The 24,712-nt window shown below is 38.8% G+C and overlaps 1 protein-coding gene across 5 annotated transcripts in view; it reads right to left on the bottom strand.

Annotated features, from left to right (window-relative positions):
• FHOD3 (formin homology 2 domain containing 3) overlaps window positions 1-24,712 on the bottom strand; it is a 376,643-nt gene that overhangs the window by 307,198 nt on the left and 44,733 nt on the right. For all 5 annotated transcript variants that reach the window (XM_077182716.1, XM_077182714.1, XM_077182715.1 and 2 more), the window contains exon 3: window positions 13,610-13,674. In XM_077182716.1, coding sequence (XP_077038831.1) covers window positions 13,610-13,674 — 65 coding nt within the window. The remainder of the gene's footprint in view (window positions 1-13,609; window positions 13,675-24,712) is intronic.

Here is a 24,712-nt window from a genome sequence, read left to right as displayed (position 1 = left end):
AACAGAAAGAGAGGGACCCAGCTGCTCAGGCCACTGCTTTGGACAGACAAAGGCAGGGGTGAATGCTGAAGGCATTTATACCAATTTACGCTGGCCAAGAAACTTCCTCGTAACACTAAAATACTCAACTTCAAATCGGATATGGTGCTCAAAATGACAAACACACATCTGCAAGCAAATGCTCCATCCACAACAGCTACTTTTATTCTGAAATGAGAGGTGGATGTAAGTAAATATAAGAGGTTCCCTGCATAATTCTGACGTTACTTGACCCCAAAGTATTCATGAAAAGAAAGGGTAGGCTCATAGGAATTTGGGCTCTTCAGCCAAACTGTGCTACTGTTTCTCTTCCTGGAGAAAACAAGCTAACCTGATAAGTACTGAGGTTGTAATACATTTCATGTACTATCAAGGAGGTAAGAAAAAAAGAAAAATTAAAAACAATGTTGTTATGCACATGAACAGCAACAGTACAGACAGATCTGAAGAGGTCACCAGGATGCAGTTGGGTCACTGTAATGCTGGCTGTCACATCAAGAAGGCAGAATTGACAGGTCTAAGTCACAATTTCACTATCTACCAACAAGACAGGGTAAAAAGGGTGAATGCTGACATGTGCCACAGCCACCCCTGATAAGCTATCTCATTTAGATGCCCAGGACATTCAGCTGCCCTGAAAACAGATCCCTTGTTTTTTCAGTGGGGAGAAGGCAGGTACAGCTACAGCCCACAAAATTACTCTCTCCTCCTTACTATTCTTTGGAAACACAGAAAAGATCTTTCCAGCTGAGCTGACCCTCAGAGGCAGGACAGGCAGCAGGCCATGTGCATGGCACCGGGGCTGCCGGACCGCCTGACACCGACCCATCTATCAGCAGGAGGCACAGGCAGGCAGCCGCCCCCAGAAACTGTCAGCTGCAGGGCATCAGGCTCGGAAGCAGAGCAGGCAATGCCAGAAAGTTACTCTTTGGCAGCAACAGGAGATAGACAAAATGAAAAGAAATCCCCTTTTTAAGCATTTTCAGCTTGGCACATAATATGGCAGGCTCTGCAACACGGGAAGCTCCTTGCTTTCTCTGAAGCCAGTCATGTCAGAAAGACCAGAGTAAAAGTCCTTAACTTTGCTCTTTTCCTGAGAAGGCATGTACCTGCACATCTGACTCCTGAGAAACTGGCTGGTACAAGTTATCAAAAAGCACTATCTCATTTGAGTGCAAGACTGGTTTTCCATAAGGGTAGAATGGACCAACTGTAACACCAAACCTCTTGGGGCAAGGGTTTGCCCAGAAAGTCTTGCGCACCAACGCTGATAATTTCTGTCTCAGTCTTAGCAAAGTTTTCACTACACATGCAGAGCAGACTCCATCTCCATTTGATTCCATATGATTGGCCTTAGACCCAATGGAGCTAACTCACAGCCTGAATCTCTGAATCCTACCCTTACTTTCTTTCCAGTGAAACTCTGGAGGAGTTATTCCAGCAAGTTATTCCAAATTTACATACACAAATTATCTATTAGATTCTGACAGCAACTAGGAAAAAGAAATCAGTGCAACTATATTCAGAGCTTGGCAAGGAACCAAACTTCAATAAAAAGCTGCGATCATTCAAGACTGACTATCAGGACTCTGAAGACAGAAACCAAAATGGGCGATGGACCACATGCATACCTCTCAACCAGGCAATTTGTCTCCCAGCTCTGTTCCCTTTATGGTCAATGGAGCAAGAGCAATTCAGGACAGGATCATAACTGACATGCTCTGGTGTGCCCTCTGGGCTGGTTCTGCTCCCCATGACAGAGGCAGCACGGTGGCTGATGCAGCGGCCAAGCAGCATACCTGGCATCACTGGGAGGCTGACAACAAGAGAAACCCTGGCAGTGCTATAGCAGTAAACCTTCACCTAGAAACAGGTTTTTCCTACATACTTAAAACCAATTTAAGCAATATGAGAAAGAATAACTCTGCCTGACAACTTGAAGCAACGTGGCAGCTGAAAAAAGGGCTTGCAAGGATCTTACTGCTTTCCTGACTCAAAGAAATGAGGGAAGAACTAAATCCGTACTGTTTCCTTGTTGCATTTGGAGGATTTTTTTGCATTGGAGGGTTCTCTTGAGGCCTGGGTGATCATTTTTTATGAGTTTTTGGTTTTATTTTCAAGAGTAAGACAAAAGGTTTTCTGCCTTCACAAAACAGATACAATTGTTTTTTCTGCATAGCACCTGAGGTTTTCCTGTTAAGCTTTTTGTTTTGCTTTTTCCTATTGAGAAATTTAGAAACTGGGAATTTCTGTGTTTGAATTGTTCCCACTTCCTGCCCTCCCAATAAATCCCCAGGGGCCTGCTGGAAACAGTACCCAGCACCCCAAGGTAACAGGCAGCTAGTCAAGCAGGTACCACCACAGATGGTCCTTTAGGTCCTGCTAGTTGGTACCAAATTATATGCATTTTACTGGCTTAAAACAAAAAGATTAAATCTCACAGCTATTGGGTTAGAAAAACTCCCAAAGTCCTAGTAAAGATCTACAAATGACTGAATGTCAGCCTGAAGCATGCACTGTACAGAAGAGAAGACCACACACAACAGCAGCAGTACACAATATAAAACAGGAAGACCATGGTGGCAGCAATGTGCAGATCACAAAGCTCAGGGTGAAAAACCCAAGAGACTCAGTCACTGCTACCAGAGTGTGTTGTTTAGGGTAGCTATAGGTGCTTGTTATTCATCACTTGTACTCACCTTGTGTCAAAAGCACAGCATCTGCTCACAGCCAGGGCTTCAAGGAGCTGTTCAGAGTATCCTTGCAGCAGCCTTTTCCCAGGTTACACCACCCCTGAGAATACTGCAGGAGGACCTGGCTATTCCAGCAAAGATACAGGGGTGGATTTTATTTGCTCATCCACTCTTTCAGGCTCCAAAGTATTTTTAATGTACTGTGAATTTTAACATATTGGTATTAATAAAAATTACTAAGTTGTAATGTACTGTTGTTGAAGAGAATAACATAGCAGAACTTTCTTGTGAGGGATTTGATAAAGGTTTTCTGGTTAGTTACTTATGGTGCAAGACTTGGATGCAAACATACCCATGTTTTCTACAGCAAGTTTTTCCTAAGTGCAACACCAAGCATGTCAGTGTAACAACACAGGGGTAAAAAAAAGGTAAGGAAGCCTCCTGATGTATCTGTGATGCAGTTACAAGGAACCATTCATGCATGCTCTGAGCAGCAAGAAGCAGAAAGGCAATCACAGGTGGCTGCCATCCTGCCAGCATGACCACCACCCTTCCCTGCCCAAAACAGCTCATGCAGCCCCCACACATGGCAGAATAAGCCCTACTGTTGAAAGGGCTGAGGAAAGCCCCAGCCCCTGGGCAAAGGTGAGATCAGTCCCAAGCCTCCTCCCATGCCCAACAAGATGAGAACTCTTCCACACTCTCAGCTTTCTTTATTTCACACAAAGTCAAGGAGAAAGCAAATGTCTCCACAGGCATTTGATTCTAAATAGGCTTTTAAGTGTCCATTGAATCTGAATTTAGGATTATGGGAAGAAGTAAGGAAGACATCCAACATTTATATTTCACTCCCCAGTACAGAAACAAGCTAACTGGGTATGCCAGTTTTTAGACATTCTTCTGGCCATTAAAGTTGATGTGTAAACCTTGTGTGTAGCTACAGGGAGAAATAAACCTGCAAAAACAGGACCTTTATTAAGCAAAGAGTTTACCAACGTATTCCTCTTCATGTTTTAATAGAAAGACCAGAGCTAAATATTTAATGCCTGAAAGGTTAAAAGAAACCTGATCCATTACTTCATACATATTAGACTTATCTCAAACTGCTAAATATGAATTGACATAGCTTATGACATCCTACATCTTACAATAGCATGCTGCTCAGCCACAGTAACTGCTGGGGTTCTAAATAAAGAGGTTGTAACTTTACCTCTTCATAGCCTAAATTTTTATGTGCCTTGTTGAGTCATAAGCAGGAAAAGAAAGCCTTAAAGAAGAGGTTATCATTATTAAAATACAGATGCTGCACATAAAAAACACAAGAAAACCAATCAGCCAGCCAACCAAAAACAACACCAAAACCAAACTCTCCCCTCCCCTACAAACAAAACACCCACACCCACAAAAAGGACAGCTCATACTTAAAAACACTTGAAGACATGAAAAGTTGTGAAATAAAGCTAATTTTCTCCATTGCATAATATTCCAAATTAAATACTGCCATCTCTCTCTTTCCCTTTTCCAGACAGAGATACTATGATTTCCTCAGTTTCATCAAGCTCATACAAGCACAAAAACCATAATGAAAATGAGTGGTGCTTCTTCCACTATTCATGAGCACATGTGACCATGGCATGTTCTGAGCCCAAAACAAGAATTTCATCTAAATGCTTCCAGAGGTACTGCCACAATATTTTTCATGATAGTAAACACTTTATTCTTGAAATTGGGTTGATTTGTTGTATCTCACTTGAGAGTCTTAGAGAAAACAACATATAGTACATCAGGGTGCTCTGCCACCTATTTAAATAAAGGTCCTCAATCTTTGAACTATTTCTTTCATGAAAGAAATAAATTGAGAAGCACACAATTTACAAATTAAATCATCTTAATTTCTACAGAAATAAAAGCAGCTGCACATGAAAAAGATGAAAAGAATATAAATGAAAGAGGAATAGAATAGCTGAAGGCAAGGAAAGAACAGTACACACTACTTGAATGCCATAATGAAAACCAACAACAGGGAACAACTATTTCTTGACTGCTGAATTATGAGATAGTGCATTTATCATTACATATCATTGTGGGAAGGAAAGTTATTAAACCATACAAAAAATCAGTTGAACAGCATTATGAAACACATTTATTTTATATCATCTTCTGCAATGAGATGGTAAATGGTAATAAAACTTAACCTTCCTTTCAGTAAGTATAACGACTGAAACAACATAGCCCACTTATATACCTGGCCTTGCAGCAAGTTCACAAAAAGTTGGCAAGTGGCATTTGCTTGAAGCATCATTGACCATGAGTTTGCCCATTTTGAGTATGCCATTTTTAAAGATAATCAGTCTGACAATGTTCAAACATGCATCTCCTGACCTTGCATTTCAATGACATGCACACCTTTTTCTTTTTTAAGCTAATATGAAATAAACCATCATAAGGCATCAAAAGCTTACATGTAATGCTTAATTTTGAAGAGAAGAGAAGCTTACTTTCTAGCATGATTCCCTTTTTTATGAACTAACACCCTTCTTCCCTTTTATTACACTACATGAGCAGGTCATGCATCTTGCAACACTTCAGAAAGGATGGAACTACATTTTGCCCAATTCCACTTCAGCAAAATCAGCAACCCTCAGCCTTCCTTCCAAACAAAGCTAAATCAGAAGTTGTGCTGAAAACAACATCACATGAAAATAGCAAAATTTCCTATTCCAAACCCACAGCTTTTAAGTAACAGCTTCTAATTTTGCTTCCATAGTTTATGTCCTTAATTTTGTTTTACTGTTCTACAGGGTAAAGCTTAAAACATGAGAGCGTGCTGGACTGTTTCAAGAGAACTAATCTGAATCCAATTCACTTGTTTGGTTTATATCTTATGTATAGAGCAGGTTTACATGGAGGCAGGAAACAAATAATTCTGTTCTTTTCCATGTGTAATGCTAATTTATTTGAAGATATTTCATATGAACCTTTTTCTCCCCTAATTAAGGGCTTGAACATGCTGTACTTCAGTCGACAGCAAAATGAGTTAACAGTCTGAATACAGACCATATGAGGAAGAACTGCTTTGTCTGTCAACACAAATATCTATAATGCATGTAGGAAGTGCAAATAGCCAAAAAGGGAAACTATATGAAAACTATCAGCAGCTATTGATGTGCTATCAATAGCACTGACCTCATTAACATACATACAAAACTTGTTACCATTTCTTTCAAAGGAGTCCATTACAAGCAGCTATAAACTTATAAAGGTTTAAATTTTTGTATAGCTTTTTTTTAATCTTCAAGAAGATATGTTTAGATTGCAGTGGAAAAATCCACTTACAAAAATTCCATTATCAATAATATGATACTTTTTAAGTCCTTTAAGAAAAAAAATCTGAAACAAGTCTAAATGGACTTCTGTTGGGCAGTGGGAAGCAAAGTATCACACTAATTTACCTTCCTGGCTTGATGAGGAGATGGTTTCCTTTATAGTACCACTGAAGATGATTGAGGAAGTTTAGTTGTTGTTTTTATTTTGTTTAGAAATAGGACTTGTTTTAAATCTCACTGTTCAGAATCAAAACCAGATTCTATCTTCCTTGCAGATTTTTACATATGGCAAAAACAAAACAAAGGAAAAAAAAAAGGAAAGTTGTCAGGAAAAAAAAGCCAGAAAGAGGATATCAAAATTCAAATACATTTCACTCAATTTCTGCAACGCTTCCCTAGTGTGAGTTGAGACAGATAAGCTTTCACATTTTAAAACAAGGCTTCCCGAGACAAGAAAAGCATCCCACTAGCATGCCCCAGAGATGTCCCTTCAAATCTGGAACAAGGCCATCTAATGCAAGAATCAACCACTTCAATATGAAAATGCCATTACTAGTGGAGCTGTTACCTGCTCTAAAACCTCTTGGCTCTTCTTGCTAAAAAGTCTATTTAAGTATCATAACTTAAACCAAATATGCAGGGCAAATCTTGGAAATCTACCCTTGTCTCAAACAACTTCTGAGATCCTACAGGACTGCCCAGAGCTTTCTCAGTGAGATAACAGAAGGTAAATCACAGGTTATGGGGAAGTACCATGGTTCATATCCACAAAAGAGGCTGACCAAACATGTGCACAACAAGTACAACAGAAATCTAACATTTCAATTTATAGAGGTGTACATTTTTAAAGCAAAACCACAAGTTATTTATATGGATAGATTTTTCACAAAGTAATCTGATCTGGGAACCAGAGGATTTTACTTAGAGCATCTGTGTTCCACATTCTCAGGAAAGAAAATTTAAATAATCCTAAAAGCTGAAAAAGGTATTTTTATCACAGACTTTGCAGCTATTTCACATTTCACTCAAAGAGAGTTGAACCAGATATCTCAAATCACATCTGGATGCAGGCCCCAGTAAGTACTGTGTGCACTGCTTTAACTAGAACTCAAATTATTCTATTAAAAAAAGCCTAGCCCTTAAAAAACTCCCCCTGAGTTCTGGCATTCCTTTTCAGGTTTTTTCAATTTGTGTGATGTCAGTTTACATCTAATAAGCATGTTGTTTATTATCTTCATTTAATTCAGGACTTTTACCAAGTTACAGCAAGAGTCATAGGAAGCATATCACGATTACAAATCCATAATGCATGCAAGATCCCTGTGTAGCACCATTAAATCCATTAATCACAGTCTTTTTGGTCCCAATTATGCTAAGAAGATATTCGATAAAGCAATTTCAACTCACCTCTCTCTCTCTCCCCTGTTACCATCAGTGCAAAGAAGGCAAAACCACAGCGCTTCCGACAAATTCTCAAGGCACCTCTTTTGTTCCCTTTAAATTAAATCCGAATTGGTTGCACATTTTACTGAACTGCTAATGCTCTCCACATGTTCCCTCTCTCAGACTGAAAATGTTTTCTATTAGGAATGCCTAGCACTGAACATAAAACTGTAAAATGTCCTTCAAACAACCCAAAGTTCCTCTCTTTCTTTGGAATGTATCACTACTTGCCCAAATGAACAGCTCAAAGTCCTACAATTAAGCTGCCTTTAGGAAAGCTTTTTAGTAAGACTCCTTTTCTTAGTGTGTTCAGAAACTCCCTTATCAAAAGAAAGCTGTTTATTTTAAAATCCATTAAGTTATTTCCTTTAAAAAAACAAAGCACCAAGGATTTAAAGTGTGAGCTAGAGGAACTTCAAATTGTCCATGGCCATGAAAAACCTACTCCAGCACTCAGCAAATGCACAAAATCCAGAACGATGAAATGGGGTAATGATATTTGCAGGGAGAAGCATCTCATGTGAGACAGTACCAAGAACATGGGTTGTAGGCTCAAGCTTAACTTTGTTCTCAGAGAATGAAATGCAACATGGTTTCACATTTCCTTAACCATAACAGCACTGACTTTTCAGAGCTTCAATGCTCTTACGAGGAAGAACCATGTTTTTTCCCCCTTTCAGTCCATGTATCTCAACTTTTCTGCAACAGAGGGCCAGATAAAGTTACAGACTCAAGACAAGATTTTGTCTTTTAGAAAGCAGAGTGGTTCCACTCCAGAGGAACTTGTCCCTCCACATGCTTGAGGTGCAAGTCCTACCAGAAGATTCAATAGATGCAGAAATAGTTGTAGAATCTAATCATATCTGCTCTAACACATGCATCAAGTCCACATAATGGATAACAGAAGGGAAAACTGTACATGGAAAAAAGGACTAGGTGCATAGTTCAGCTATTACAGGACAAATAAAAACAGCTGGCTTCTACTAGCCCCCTGGTTACAACCAGCTTACAGCTTCCCTCAAGCATCCCAGAACAATACATGCTCAAGAAAATATTTATGGCTACATTTCATAAATGATATTAAGAGCAAGGGGATATCAAAAAGATAATCCCAAGAGCACTGTGGAAAGGCTGAGTTATTGGTGCTAACACTCTGGTTAACACAGATGCCCTGATAGTAGGGGCTAGAAAGAGCTGCTGTGCAGCACGGCAGCACTGGTGTCCCACAGTTGGGAATAATCCACTGTGGAGGTAGCTCTGCATCTACTCACATGCAAGAACCAATAGAACAGGATTATAAAATGGCTATAACAACTTTTACCGAAGCTGTATTATACATTTTGCAAGACTCTTGCAATAATACACTTGCACACTGTTTAGGGCCCTCACTGGATCAAGCTATGAAATGCAATATACACAAATATCTATGCAAATTATTTTTAATCTACTGGCAGATAAAAGAAAACTTGGCACAAAAATATGAGAGAGATCTAACCATACAAAAACTGTAATTTTTAAAAGCAAAAGCATTTAAATAACCAACTGAGGGTCCTGGGCATGTGTTTTGGTTGGTTTTGTTTGTTTATTTGGCTTGGGGTTTTGGGGGATTTTTTAATAATAAACTGACACAGAAAGGTAGTAAAATTTAAAATACTCCTTGCAACATTTGCTAACCTTCCAAGCCACAGTATTCTAAGTAATCCCAGGTCAATACATTCACTCAGAATCACATCAAACTTTGTTATTTGCATTCTTCTTGTATTACATTGTATTAACAACTGAAGCTTACACCAAACTTCTTTTGGCAGAATCATTCTAAGTCATTGTCATGGATCCCTGTCCAAACATCATTCTCAGCACTGATTGCAACACTCCTGATTTAACATCACAGGAATAAGCATTTTAGAAAAGGACATGGGGGGTCTCTTGGGCTAAATACAGCATCCAGATATATGAGAGCAAATAGTGCCTTGCCTCTCAGAGATCACACCAGATTTTGAGAAAAAAGCCATGAAGCAATGAACAAACAAATGAAGCAGGAGCCACAAACAGAGCTGGCCAATCAAGGACCTAATGGTTAAACCAAGTCCTTCTGCAGGAAAAGTGGAGCTGGTAAAGATCTTTAAAACTTCACTGTCATCATGTTGCTCTGACTACAACCTTCCATTTAGTTTCAGGGGCTAAAACTTTTGACATTGTTGGTGTTCACTTTCTATAGTTACATTCTCATTTACATTAGACTTTATCAAGGCTTCAGCTGAGCCCTGTAATTGTTAAATATATACAAACTAAAATAATGTTAAGACACAATAAATACAAAGTCATATGGCTGCCAAAAATACTAAAAAGACTTTTCCCACAAGGGTAGTAACTCATAATAAATGTGATTTGAATAAAAGGTCAAATTTAAAAGCTTGTGGGAAAAAAAACCCTACAGTTGACACTATCTGATTTAAGGGGCACTCAGAGCCCAGAAGGCCAATCATGTTCTGGGTTGCATCAAAAGTATGGCCAGAAGGCTGAGTGAGGGGCTTCTGCACCTCTATTCTACCCTTTTGAGACCCTAGCTGGAGCTCTGCATCCAGCTCTGGAGTCCCCAGCACAGGAAGGACATGGACCCGGTATAACAAGTCTGAAGGGCACAAAGATGCTCCAGCCCTCTGGTCACCTCTCCTGTGAAGGCTGAGAGAACTGGGACTCATCAGCCTGGAGAAGACAAGGCTTCAAGAAGACCTTATAGCAGCCTTGCAGTAATCAAAGGGGTCTTTTAAAAAAGAAGAGCCACTTTATATATGGGTGGCTAGTGATAGGACAAAAGGCAATAGTTTTTAACTGAGAGAGAGCAGATTTAAATTAGAAGTTAAGAAGAAATTCTTTACTGTGAGAGTGCTGAGAGACTGGAACAGGATGCCCAGAGAAGGTGTAGATGCCTTATCACTGGAAGTGCTGGAGGCCAGCTTGGATGAGGCCCTGAGCAAGGTGTTTTAGTGGGTAGCATCACTGCCCATGGCAGGGAGTTAGAACTAAATGACTTTTAGTCATTAGGTTAGAACTAAATGATTTTTAGGTTCCTTCCAACCCCTCTCTATTCTATGATTTTATGATTCCTCCACTAAGGTCTTTGGACATCAACAAGTACAAAAACACATCTATAATTTTCAATTAGTTACATTCTCTGAACAGAACTGTTTTCAGCAATGTTCTTTTGATATAAAGAAACATTCTAAATATTGAAGTTTATATTAAAACCACTTAAAAGTATTAGCTATTAATTAATCCTGATAATTTAATCAGGATTAAGCCAAAATGGGAGAATAGAGTAATATTAAAAAGAAAATTTATTCCTTCATGCTGAAAGTCCTTAGTATGTACATAAGAAAAGAACTCAAATTGAGAGCTGAGAAAAAAAATAGAAAGCAATAACACATTAAATTAAGGTACTTAACAGGGACTTGTATTTAACAGGGTAGAAAATACCACAACTTCTGCACTCAAGTTATTAAGTATTACTCCTTCTCTGCTCTGCTTGAAACCAAAAACCTTACCCCACTTGACATGAGACTTGCTAAGTCTTCCCAGGTCTCTAAAACATCAGTAGTAGTAGATGTAGTCAATACATCCTCTGACACTGAAGCCCAATGAATTCTCCAGAGATCTGAAGTCACTGACGATGGAAAACTTTATCTGGACATCTGAACATAAACACTTCTGCTATTTCCCACAATTTAAAAGTACAATGAGTTAGGAAGAGGGAAAAAAATAGTGATCCAGCTTCAAAATGGGAGAGTTTATGGCAGGAGAGCTATTTCTTTACACCTATCAGGTCTTGAGAAGAAAGTAAAACTCTGAATACAAAGATGACAGGAGGCTCTGCAGAAAGGTCACTACATAACAAACCACACCTTCTCAGAAAGCAGCCCTAGCTACCTGTTGGGGACTTTGCAGAGTCAGTAACATTGCTAACCACAATTCTTTCCATGGAGACTGTGAAGACTGAAAGAAAACACCCAAAGTGTGACAGTTTTACTCCATGTAACACCATCTCAGATTCCTCTAGCTCCTGGCTTCTACTCCAAATATGTAACATATCTTTTAACATCTAAACCTAATGTTTGCATTTCAAAAGAGACCTTAACAGGCAGCTGATGTGCACACACACACCAGCAGTACCCACTGTGCCAGTGAAATAGCCCTCTTATTCTGTGACAGGTTTGACTGCCAGGCACAGCTCTGCAAACAGTGCCAGTAGTAAGAAACACAGAATGTTCCCTGACTCTTTCAAACTATCCCATACCAAAAAATAAGACTCCATATGAAAAGAAATGAAAAAGAAAATAAGAAATGAAAAAGAAAATAAGAGAAAAGAAACTACATTACACATCAAGCTAGGGTCTGAAACAAAAACTTACCCCAAAAAACTAAACTTCAGCAGGGGGGATGGAAATTAGATCCAGAACTTGCATTTGGCTTTTCTGACTAGAATGAACCAAGCCAAAAGCCCATATGCAAACACACCTCTTCTCTAGGAGTTTGAAATCTGGACTCAAGTTTTGCAGCCTGGCTTCCTCTGTACTCACTGCTGAATGCATCACTGCCACCAGAGAGCAACAGCACCTGACAAGGGATTACACTTTCATACAGGAACAATTAAGATACATGCACAGTAATATGGCTAATTGCCCACAGTAAGCTTGAATGAAAACAGATAACAACAATGCAACCACACGTCGACACTCAGAACCTTATGTGCTCCAATTCCTCGATGGCTGCACTCTGGAGAAAAAAAAATTTACATGAAAATTCTTTTTATAAAACCTCAACCCGGGAAACTTATCAAATCTTGTCTTGCTGTACTGGTCTGTTTTGCCAAATATACTTCCAGACCTAACAAGAACAATCTACTACAAGCTGTTCTTAATTTCACTCACATTTATAAAATCAGTTTATACTTTGCATCATCTCTGTTCCTTCTCTAACACTTTACACGTATGCTTGCTCTACTGTTCTTCCTCAAGTCAATGGTAGTAGAGGAGAAACTGTTCCTACACAAGGCAGCCTAGAGATTGTTCTCAATGAGAGGTATTTGTGGAATTCTGTAGGTTGCTTATACTCAGTTCAAATTCTCAGAAATGCCATTTCATAACATATCCTGGGGGCAGGGGAAAAGGTTTAGCTGTATTTAAAGCCTGAATCCTTCCAAAGTCACTGCAGAAATGACACAAAGCTTTGACTTTCTCCTCTTCTTTTAAGGAAGATATAGATATTTCAAGGCTTCAGCTATGATATCTGGAACCAAGACCAACAAGTTAAACATATTACACTGTTGAATCTACTATGGAGAAGCTGAAAACAACTGTGGCACAGACACACAGGATTTTTAATTTGTTTTTTGTTTTAAACCAGCTGCCCATAGAATCTGTCATATTGTCACCAGGATATGAGCATTACCTTTGCCACTGACACCCAAACATTCTGCTCTGTAGGATGCTGGAGAACATATTAACACCATCCCAGACCTTTCATAGAGAACATATTAACGCCATCAGCCTCCTTTCATGGAACCTCGAAGCTCTTTTGACATGCATATTATGACTTTCATTAGACCTTCCCTTGTGACAGCATTGTTTTAACCAGGGTTTTTAAGACAGTGACACTGTGATAATGACAAACACGCAGCCAAGATCTGCAATATGTGAAGTAATAAACTTTATATACTATTAAAAGATAGCAGATAGCTGTCAGCCAACAATTCTTCAGATCCCATTCCCAATCCAGAACACAGTCTTTTTCAGGTGCACACAAAGGCTGTGACAAGACAGATAACTGAAGATTCTTCAAAGAACCACCCAGCCATCTGACATCACTGTCAAATGCTATACTTCCCTGTGATATTTAACATGCTTTAAGGGTAGTGTAGTTAATACAACCTAATAGCAGCATGCAACAAACAAAATAATAAAATCAATTTATTGGCCATTACTGTCAATCTGGAACACAGCCAAGTCTGATTCATACTCCCCAGATTTGCTTCTTGGAAATCAATTCTGTTTGTTCTCTTTCAGACACGTTCTCTTTCTTAACTTACGTTTGTTCTCTTTCTTAACTTACCAATGCAGGCATGGACTCTCACTGAGAGCTGGGTCCTCAGAATTATGCTGTGCTTCTTTCCCCTCCTAAAATGAGAAGAAAAGTATGTAAAGGTATAGTGAGGAAGAAGAGCAACTGGAAATAAACAAGTCAAGTTGAGCCTAGGAAAAAAAGGGTGGGAGGGAAGGGAAGACACTGGAAATTTTGTCTTTGTTTCTCATAATCGACTTCCATTTTAATTTGCAATAAATTAATTTTCCTCATCAAGACTGTTTTGACTATGATAGCAATGGTTAAGGGATCTCTCCATCTTTATCTCAAACAACAAGTTTTCTTATCCTATTTTCCCTCACTTTTGCTGAGGACAGGGAGCGAGAGAGCAGCTGGGCAGGCATCTGGACAATTGCCAAGGACAGCCCACCACAATGAAAACTGTGTTAGAGAAGTATCAAGCGATGACTGCACATTTTAGTTTTCACAGAAATACTTTAATGCTAAGCATAATTAAGCATTAAAAGAAAATCCAAGGTTAAACAAATCATTGACACTTTCACAGATCTGCCTGCCTATGTAGCCCAATGAGTTTTTAAAGCACAAAAGTAGCTATGTTTTTCATGTAAAGAGGCAAAACAGAGGTCCTTTTCCACTCTGACTCTCAGCTCCATATCAGACTTAAATGGAGTGACAATTTTAATTAGCTGCTAAATACCTCATTTGGTTTTCACTTAATTTACCTTTAGTTGCATTTCTTCAACCTGGACAAGAGGACAGTTCTTGATTTCTGGGCACTACACCTGCACACTGACATGAGGGCACCAACAACACCTTGTCTCTGCACCCAACCCGCTCACCTGATGGAAGGTGGGAGGGTAAGAAAAGCCAGGCATAAAAAATGCTTGTACAGCACCGTATTCTCCCTCTTTTTTCTGAAACTAAAAAGGCAATTCCTGGACAAGTGGCTCTAGGTGGCCCAGATGACCTCCAGAGGTCCCTTCCTACTCAGCCATTCTGTGATTCAGTGAATTTATTGTGGGAAAACACTCATGAGGACACACTGTTTTTAGAATGAAGCTTAGTTGTGTCATGCTAACTGTAGACCCAATTCAACATACAAGTTAGATCACAAACCAGCACAACCTTTCTCAGTTACATATTTTGCAACTCTGCTGAGAGGATTCAGGCCCAAACCCTTTACACAGACACCCAGAAGAATCTTATGCTGGCTATAACTTAAAACAATTTTCTAGTAATAACAGAAGTTCTTCCCCACCTTATTGTTTTCCCGCCCACAGTTATTTTGCAGAACAAAATATTTTTCATTATTTTCATGAAAAAAACTAAGCAAAACATTTTATATTACTTCTCAGAAAGATTTGCAGGGGAAGAAAGGAAGGGAAGTAGTGACAGGTATTTTCAGAAAAATATTGCCCTTAGGAAAATATAAGGGAAAACAAAGAAAAGTAAGGACCTGAAAAAAGGTGATTAATGTTGACCTGTGTACCTGCAAATAGAGGACTTGATTTCAGTTTCAGTAATCTATTTCTCGATAGATTAAAAAAAAAGTTAAACAGAGGGCTTTTTTAAAAAAAAGCAAAACCAAAAACCTTTAATCAAAATTACTCTTTAAAGGATCCATTTGGACATCATTAGTGGGCAAAGTGTCACCCTTCTCTTAATAACTTGAAGTGCCAAGCAGCACATGCTATTGCCCCCACAAAAGCAGGCTGTAGTTCAGACTGTGAAATTCCCTAGAGCAGTTCCAGGTTTAGGACTCACTCTCTGTCCACCTAAACGCCTCCTTTTTTCCTGGTAGGACACAGTCTTTGCCTGCATTCATATTCTGCAGATTTTAACAGCTGCTCCTCCCCACAGGAATGCCAGGATTCCTCCAGAATATTGAATTTGCCAAGTCAGTGAAGAATTTTTGACCAAAACTCTTGCCCTGCATCTGATTCTGCACAGAAACTGTTTCTCTTGATCTCCCTTCCTTCATGGACTTGTTGACAGACCTGACATATACAACTCCTCCAAGATAAAATCAGAAAATGGAAGAATTGAGTCAAGATTGTTTATTTCAAAACTGTAAAAGGATAGCCCAGAATTAGCAAAGAAAAAGGAAGTCTATATAATCAGACATATTCTTCCCATCCTGAAAAACTGTTCAACTAAAAGAAACTGAGAAATCAGCACTATTTTAAGGCCTGTAGAGATTCAGGCCCATTACAATTTAATAGAGTTTTTTCCTCCTTTTCTCAAAACCCAACACACAATGTTTCACAGTACAAACAAGGCCTTTATTTTTTTGGTAGTTCTCCAAGCTTCAAAAGTGATGCTACTTCCTCCTCAACCTCACCTCTTTACAAATACCCCTGAAAACTTAAAGCAAAACCTAGAGCAAGCAAGCTCTCTTTTAGAGGCTCTGTTCTACACTATCACTGCAACCGTAATACCTCCCAGGACAGAAAATTCTCACACACACAAACATTAATTTTTATCTCCCACTGGAGTTGCACTGGCAATTTTTCCAGCCTGCCAAAATCAGTATGATTCAAGCCCCAGAAATTACAAAGATGAAGACTCACTTATGATGCTTTATTTCCCCCCTTCCTCCCAGGCCACACCATGATCATCACCACAGAGGCATACTAGACTTACCACACAGCAGCTAATTCTAATAAGACCAGTCACATGTAAAACATTAGAAATTACACAATTTCCTGATGAATATTTTTGACTATCATGCAATATGAATAACACTTTTGCAAAATGAAGATCGCCTCTGAAAATTACTGCATCCATGATTCTACACATACCAGTTTCGCAGAAAGCATATTACAATAGTAAATTCCAAAAAAAAAAAAAAAAAGGCTACTTGAGATCCATCCATGATTTCACAGACTCATAAACTACTGGCTAAATAGTATTAGAAAGCATGCCTGTAGGCAAGCTTGCCATGATATCAGGACAGGGAAGGGGGGGTACCACAGGACAGACAGGCCATTTGCATTAAAAACAATGTAGGTTCAAAAATACACAGCAGACTATTTCCAACAAACAAGGTTCATTTATTCAAAACAAAGCATAGACATGTAACAAAGTTTGTAATCTATTCTTAACTAAGGCTTATCTTTTTATTTATATGTCTTTAAAAAAAATGTTTCAGTGAGTGCAGTTGGCTACTATTCATTAAAAAAATCCAGTAAGTATTTAACAGAGTTGATTTAATAACTGAAATTTAGCAATAGAAGAGTAGGTAAATTTCACATATTGTCCTGAAATAGCATTCTGATGATCTGTATTGAGATCAGAATCATTATTGCTATAAGATTAACTTCTAATCTTTGGAGTTACCAAGACACAAAACCTTTTCTATATTCAATTTCTCTAATAAATTAAAGTAAATAAGCACATGCCAACAGCTCACTGAGGGCCTGTCTTATGGAATATAAATGCTTTATTTTGTCATTGGTTTTGTACCATGTTACAAATAGTTTCCCTCAATTATACATTTTCAAGTCTTGATTTAAGTGACATTTTGAAAATAGTACCTCAATTGACTGTCTTAAACAGTTACTTGTTTTGAAGCAAAGCCTTGGTCTGAGCTAAGCAATCCTTTGACCAGATGAAAAATACTAACAATGTTATTAGGGTACAGAGGGGGGAAAAGCATTAAGAAACAAAATAATAATCATTTAACACTAAAACCACACGTTAAAAGAAACCAACACACAGTCTCCTCTTAATGTTTCAAGGAAACTTTGAAAGGAAATTTTAAGAGAGTTTATTTTATTAAGACATGACATCCTTCTTCTCAGGCCTACACTAAAGACCTGCTGGTATGAAAAATGGGACTTTTATGTAAATATCTAATTAAGATTCATTAAGGTTGTTATCAAGACAGACCACAATCACTCCCTGACAAAGCTCATCTTTGTAAAATAGGAGAATGCATCAATTAACATACAATTTCTATTTCAGTGTTTTCTTTCTTTCAGGAAGCAAGTATTCAGACTTCCTAATATTCTTCCAAAGGGCTAGATATTTCAATTCAATAAATTTAGCTCCAAATAATCCCCTGATTCTGAAAATACATTATTTTATCATTTAAAACCAAAGTATAAAATCACCTTTCTAACTTTCTTAATGATTGCTTAATAACTCAATGAAGAAAATTCCTTAGATTAAAGGTGTTAATTTTACAAAAGGCCACACTATGTCCTTCGGGGCTCCTCCTGTTTTGTTTTCTACACAATACTGGACAACCATTGAAAAAGCTACAGTTGTATAGCACAGCAGCAGACAAACTGCAATAGTTTTAATAACACTCTATAGTCGCACAGACAAGTAAACTTACTATTTTTCATTGTATTTGCTCAGAAATAAAATCTGTTGCAGACATCTGAATCATGAAAAGGCTATCATAAGCAGAAGCTGAGTCTAATGCTGTTAGAAGCCATGATTTTAAGCTCAGCAACCATTTGGATCTTTTCAGTTAATGCAGAGTGTCTAATCTCTGCTCTTAACCAGGGTCTGTACGCTCTTCTATTTCAGAAATATTTAAAGTATATAAAAAAATACCCCATAAAGTAAACTTGAATTTTAATCTTTCATGCAGTGCTACACACATTCATATGGCAACACAGCAACTAAGAGTGATGCATCTTGTTGAGGTAACTCTGGTTTTTTGGGACTTTTTAAAAATAAATAAGAAAGATTATAATAGGCAACCATATCCTACCCTCAGAGCAGTTTTTACGTAGCATATTCCCGTGACTCTCATTGTACTCTGTTCCAAGCAGGGATTTCATCCATTAAGATTAGTGTTATCAGTCAGTTGTAGACACAGATAATTCTTGAGGATAACTCAGAGAGAAAAATCATTTGCTGTGCTAGAAAGTACAATTATGCAAAACCTTTGAAAATTACAAAGTAGTTTGTTTGTGCACATAGAAGTTTGGATATTTAAACTAATGAGTGTCCTTTCCCTCATACCCCAGTCAATATTCTGGAAATATAGCCTGGATGTGGTGGAAAGTGAATACTAGAAGTTTGAATTGAAACAGACAATAGCAGTAAAGGGATTGCAAGAATAGGGGTCCAGAGGACAGACCTTACCTTTCCCCCTGCACTGGGCTAACAGCACAGCTGAGGCCCCTCCTCACCCTACTTCAGAGGAGCGCTGTAAAGAGCAAGTGGTTCCCAGCTGCAGCGTGCTTTTAACTTGTGGAACTAAACAAAACCTACAGGTTTGCCCTCCTAAGTTTCACTAAATCAAGGAAAATAAAATCATATACTGGCAAACAGTATACATACTTTCTATTCTCATTATTTAGTTGTTATTAGATGGGAAGTATTGGTGCTCCCCTAGCCTCCAGCTCTCCCCATATTTAGTTTTTCACACTGCTATGAAGTGCAGTCTCAGTCAATCACTCACAGCAAGGCCAACTCTGAACCAGAGGGAATCAGATGATCCAGGCACACATTTACCTGACTCCAAGGCTCTCTTGAGATAACCAGATGATTTTTCATTATCATTCAGAACCACTACCAAAGCAAACACATCAGGTTACTGAACCCAGCTAAACTAACACCGTAAGTGTTGCCTGTTTGTCCCAAAGAAGGCAGAGGCTGGATGGAAAACCAACTTCAACCTGATAACACAAACTATTTCCAGACTTGGACAGCATTTAACATCAGCCTAACCTGACAACTTACCCTATAACAATTCTTTAGCTAATTCTGCCTGATGTAACAATCCAAGCATTATGAAAACCTATCTAGCACAGATGCTGCTTTCAAAATACACGTGCACAACACATGCTTCACATTTTGTTACAGCTTCTCATAGCACTCAGGTTTCTTCGTGGGCCATTAACCATCTCCAATAATCACATCCATGTTTTCCAATAGAAGTAGCTTAATGAGAACAGCATCCAGCAACTCTTGAGCTCAATAAAGAATCACTGACACCCACAAAAGAAACCTAGACTACAGTATGCCATCAGAAGCAAACACATGGCAAGAGACATGCTCTAGACTGCATTACTTTTGCAAATGGCTTCTGCTTTTTCATTTTAGAACCCATCAATTTCCATCTTCACTTGCACACTCCTTTTAGGGAGCGGAAAATGCTTCTGCAATGGAGTATTGCCTCACACTTACTTCAGTTTAAGATACTCCACAGCAGCAATGGAAAACAAACTGTTCCTTGTTGAATGCATAAAGGATGAAATTTTTGCCAGAGTTCAAGCACTTAAGTCTATCAGGTTTTCCCTGAAAAAGATCTGCAAGCCAGCACACACACACAATAAGGAAAGTGTTTTTTAAGCTGCTATTAATCAGACAGCATAAATCCTAGGCTTTGATTTCAAAGCTGTTAAGATACAGTTCGACTGCCATTTCACTATGATATGCTTCTCCAGTCAACTGCAGATTCAAGAGATGGAAAAAAAAATTCTGACACTTCAAAAAAAATGTTGTATAAAAGCCAAGTCTTTTTAAAGTGAGAGAGCGCGCATGCGCATGGAGAGTGGAATTAAGAATCTCCCTGAAACTCATCCGAAAATCTTATCCAAACAAGTAACCTTTTTGAAGTTCTTAGGTGATTATTATCCAAACATCCAACTGTCATGTTCAAGGTCATGTTATTGCCATTGAATAATGGAAGCAGGGGAGCTCAGGAAGTAATATCAATAATTAAAAAGAAGTCTTTTACATGCTAATACCCTTCAAATGGATGACAGCACTAGCAACCTATTCTGGTACATGATGGTCTGTATGAGGGAAACACACACACTCATCCTCACAGGAAGTAAGCCAGTGGGCTTTTCTCTCTTACTTCATTTATTCCATCTAAAAAATTAGTGTGAAGCCAGAAGGTGTCAACATCCTGTTTGTGTAATGCATTCGCAAGTCATCTAATTATTTTGCAGAGTGGTTTTATTCAGAGCATTCCTGCATCATGACAAGTTTACTAAAGTAACAATCATTTGACAAAATAAAGAGATAGCAACCATTCCTGTCTGTTCAGTCTGCATTAAAAAAAAAAAAAAAAAAACAAAACCAAAATATAAAAATAATTAAAACTTTACTAATCCAAGTAGAAACAATCCCAGCATATTCCCTAAGCAAAAACTGGGATGGCAAAATCTGGCCAATTATTAGAGCAAGAAACAGTATCCAAAAGTACATAGTATGCTCAGATTTGTATGCTTTTCCCCTGCAGAGTATTCTAATATTGCGTTCTGTGTTTGTCAACATGATTTTAACAAATAGCTGCCTCATTCCCACTAAAAACCTATAAACCACCACCATATGAATGCCAGCGAGGGGAAGAGCATCCTGGCTGACACACCATTGTCTGTATAATTGTGCAAATAAGGACTACCTATAACTGTCACTATGAGGTGCTGGGTTTTTACATCCCCCTACCTCTTCATAAGTACATTTACTAGGCAGGGTTACCATTTCTCTTTGTTTTTTCTTTTGTTGTCCCCCTCCTTTTGAATGGAAACAAAAAAGGATAGAAGGAGAAGGGGGAAGAAAATGAGAAACTCAACAGTGTGGAGTGAAACAATCAAGATTATAATAGGCATTATAAGCCACGAGAATATCACCAAATTATTTATTACTGTCAGTAAAAGGTGCAGTCTTCTGCATACCTCACCACAAGGTAACAATTTTTGCCAAAAGATAATGAATCTCTTTTACACTCTCTAAAAGGCAATGAGTTCAAAATGGGGGAAACATTTGTTCCATTTGTCCTTTTTAGTAGTTTATGTGCAAGCAAACTTCAGAAGCTGGAAAGTGAGAATTCCCTCCCCACTTCCTCCCCATACTTTCTGAATCATCATGCTGGCTCTTTCTCACTTGTTAATGGCTCAATTTCCACACATTAAAACAAAAACCTTCCAACAACCCCTCAAATATGTCAGGGCTGACTGCTGCCTTCACAGTCAGAAAATACCCATTTTTCAAGAGCTGTCATTCATGAACAAAACTATGTCCCTTCCCAACCCAAAAGTTCAACTCATCATTGTTTTGAGTGGGATATTTATCCTGTCATTTCATGAAACACTGATTGCATTTTCAGTTAAATCTCCATCTTATATTTTCGTATTAAGAAAACACAAACTTCATGAGTTGGAAAAGAGTGAAGAGAATTGCATTAGAAGAGCTATTTTAACAATAATATTGTTTCTGGATAAAACACAAAACCAAAAGCATTGTTTCCACATTTTTTGTCAACCTTGCATAATGTTCTTCTCCAGAGATGACACATCACTTGACCAATGCTCTCCAGTTCTTGGTTTATGTATTTCCCACTGCTGTCAGTAACTGTCAAGCTCTGGCTGCACATTCTTCCCAGGAATCTTTGCACCAGGTAACTTCTGGTCATATGGTTTTGCTATCACCATACTTGAAGCTCACATTATACGAGGATTTTCGTTTAAAACCTCTTCACACTTGGAGAAACAGATGCCTTTGAAATATCTGGATTTTTGGGGAAAAAACTTTAGAAGAACTGGAAACCTACAGGACAAGGAGGAAAGTAAAATAAATTATCCTCCAACAGCTGAGTCACTTGATGTTTCCACATCTTCAGGCCGAGTCCTTCCAGTGCTCCCAGCCACACTGTGGGACCCAGAGTTTTGGTTCCAGACCATTGCGACTGATCTGGGTGCATTAGGAAGAGCATTGCAGCAGGTCAAGGGAGGTGATTCTGCCCTTCTACTCAGTCCTGGTGAGGCCACATCTGGAGTGCTGTGCCCAGGTCTGGCTTGCTCAGGACAAGAGAGACGCAGAGCTCCTGGAGCACATAGAACAGAGGGCTACAAAGATCATTAAGGGATTGAAGCATCTCTTACGGGGAAAGGCTGGGGGTGCTGGGCCTGTTCAGCTTCCAGAGGAGACAACCAAGAGAGGATCTCATCAGTGTCAGTCAGTATCTGAAGGAAAGGTGTCAAGAGGGTGGATCCAGGCTCTGCTCAGTGGTGCCAAGCAATAGGACAAGAGGCAATGGGCAGAAACTGATGTACAGGAAATTCCACCTGGACATAAAGAACTTATTTACAGTATTTCACCAAATACTGGAATAAGTTGCCCAGAGAGGTTGTGGAGTCTCCTTCCTTGAAAATATTCAAGAAGCAACTGAAAACAACCCTGTGCAATGGCCTCTCGGATGACCCTGCTTGAGCAGGGAGTTTGGACTAGAAGTCCCACTGTGGTCCCTTCCAACCTGACCCACTTAGTGATTTTGTGACCAACTTCTAATGAAGTTCCATAGTTTCAGAGCAGAAACAAACAGCACCTGAATTTTTTTTTTTCTTACAAAAGCCCAATACCTGACATTAATCTGACTTACAGTTCCAAAAGAGGCACCTGTTTTTTATAATAAAAAAAACCCCAAAAAATTGATTCCATTTCTAAAAAAATGGTTCTAAGAACTTTTCATAAACATTTCCCTTTTACTAGAAATCATTCTCTACTACCTTAAGGGAAAAACCCTACTCTTGTATGGTTTTCCAATTTAATTGATGATACTAAACAAAGCGAAGCAGATATTATCCAAAGCAGCACAACACATTTCAAAGCAATGTCCTACTCACTTAATTGGTCAGTTACACTTTATCAGAATGTGACCATTTTAACCAGACTCAGCAAGAGCCATTTAAAAGCTGTCCTACCTTGCAGTAGAACATGCATATGATTATGTAAGTACATAAAAATAAAGTTTACTTTGCACTGATCAACATACTATTTCGTGTCTCTTTCTTCTTTTCCAAGTTTGCTATTAGCATCATATTTGGCAAGGGCTTCTTCCTAACTGACATACAGATTTTTAAATATAAAATACTGTTCTCAGACCACTCATTTCTCCTTATTAATTCCACTTTGGAAATGGGCTTTACATTTACTGCTGGGCCATCAATGCTTTTGCTAGTGAGCACAATTACTGAGCTGTAAATGTGAAATAAACTACTGTTTTGCTGCACTGCTGTGGTCTTAACCCTGGCAATATTCACTAATTTTCATGGCCCAGAGATCCTGGGCTAGTCACAGTTTTGCAGCAGTTTAAGCTGTTAGCTCACAACTGGAGGTTAAATTGGAGACGCTTATTTTTATCAGAAGCAGATTACCACCTTAGTTTAGTCAGGGTAAACCAAATAAAACACACCACACACCAAGCACACAGACAAATGGATTCCCATGGGAGAAAAGCAAGCGTGAGCTTGCTTACACAAACCTTCACGTTTACCACCAGGTAGGAGCACATACAGGAACAGTTGCCATGGAATAGGAAGTATAGCTAATTCACAGCTTTTATTAATTACCCAGCACAAACTCCCTTGGCTGCCCACACGCTCTGGGCAATACTACACTGCTTTGCCCCTGTAGACTGGCAATGAGCGTCCAGGGTGCTGGTACTGTTCCAGGTTTGGATTCCAAATCAGTGGCTCTACTCACAACAGGAGTTCAGAGCAGCCCTGCAGCACTTTCTGGCAGCCTTACCTGAAGCCCTGCAGATGATCTATTTATGGAGAGAGGAAGGGATTTCCTCCTCACAAGCTGAAGGGAAACACATTTCCAAGCCTCGAGAGCCACTCACAGCCTCATCATTGAGGAGGAGGACAGAGTGCAAACACAGCCATTAAGCAGCTTCAATGTTTATAAAATTAAATGGTTTTAAATAGAACATCTGGCATCAGCTGTTTCCATAAGCTGTTTTTATTTAAGTTTCCACCAAAAAATACTGGACTTCTCAGCTATTTTCACATGCAAATCTGAACGCCAAATTAGGGTGTCTTTAAAAAAAGTTGTCTTAGCAAAAACTCTAAGAATTATTCACACGCTTTTTGGTTTGGCACTTTATTTGGTATGTAATGGGCTGGGAGAGAACTAAGCACAACAGTATTTTTGCAATACATTTTTAGTGGAAATTATTTTCCAATAAAAGCACTCATTGCATTCATTTGCCAGCAGCGATCACTAAATTCAAAACCAGCAAACCTTCAAATGTTTCCACAGGTACTTTGGTACAGATGTAGTTTCTTTCCCTTTACGACTGAGTAAACTCTAGGGCAAAGTGGGAGAGAAAGAGACACAGCTGCTGCAGTATTGAGA

This window comes from Agelaius phoeniceus, chromosome 1 (genome assembly GCF_051311805.1).
Source record: "Agelaius phoeniceus isolate bAgePho1 chromosome 1, bAgePho1.hap1, whole genome shotgun sequence".
Lineage (NCBI taxonomy): Eukaryota > Metazoa > Chordata > Aves > Passeriformes > Icteridae > Agelaius > Agelaius phoeniceus.
Note: the sequence above shows the minus strand (reverse complement) of the source record. Positions and strands in the feature narration are given on the sequence as shown.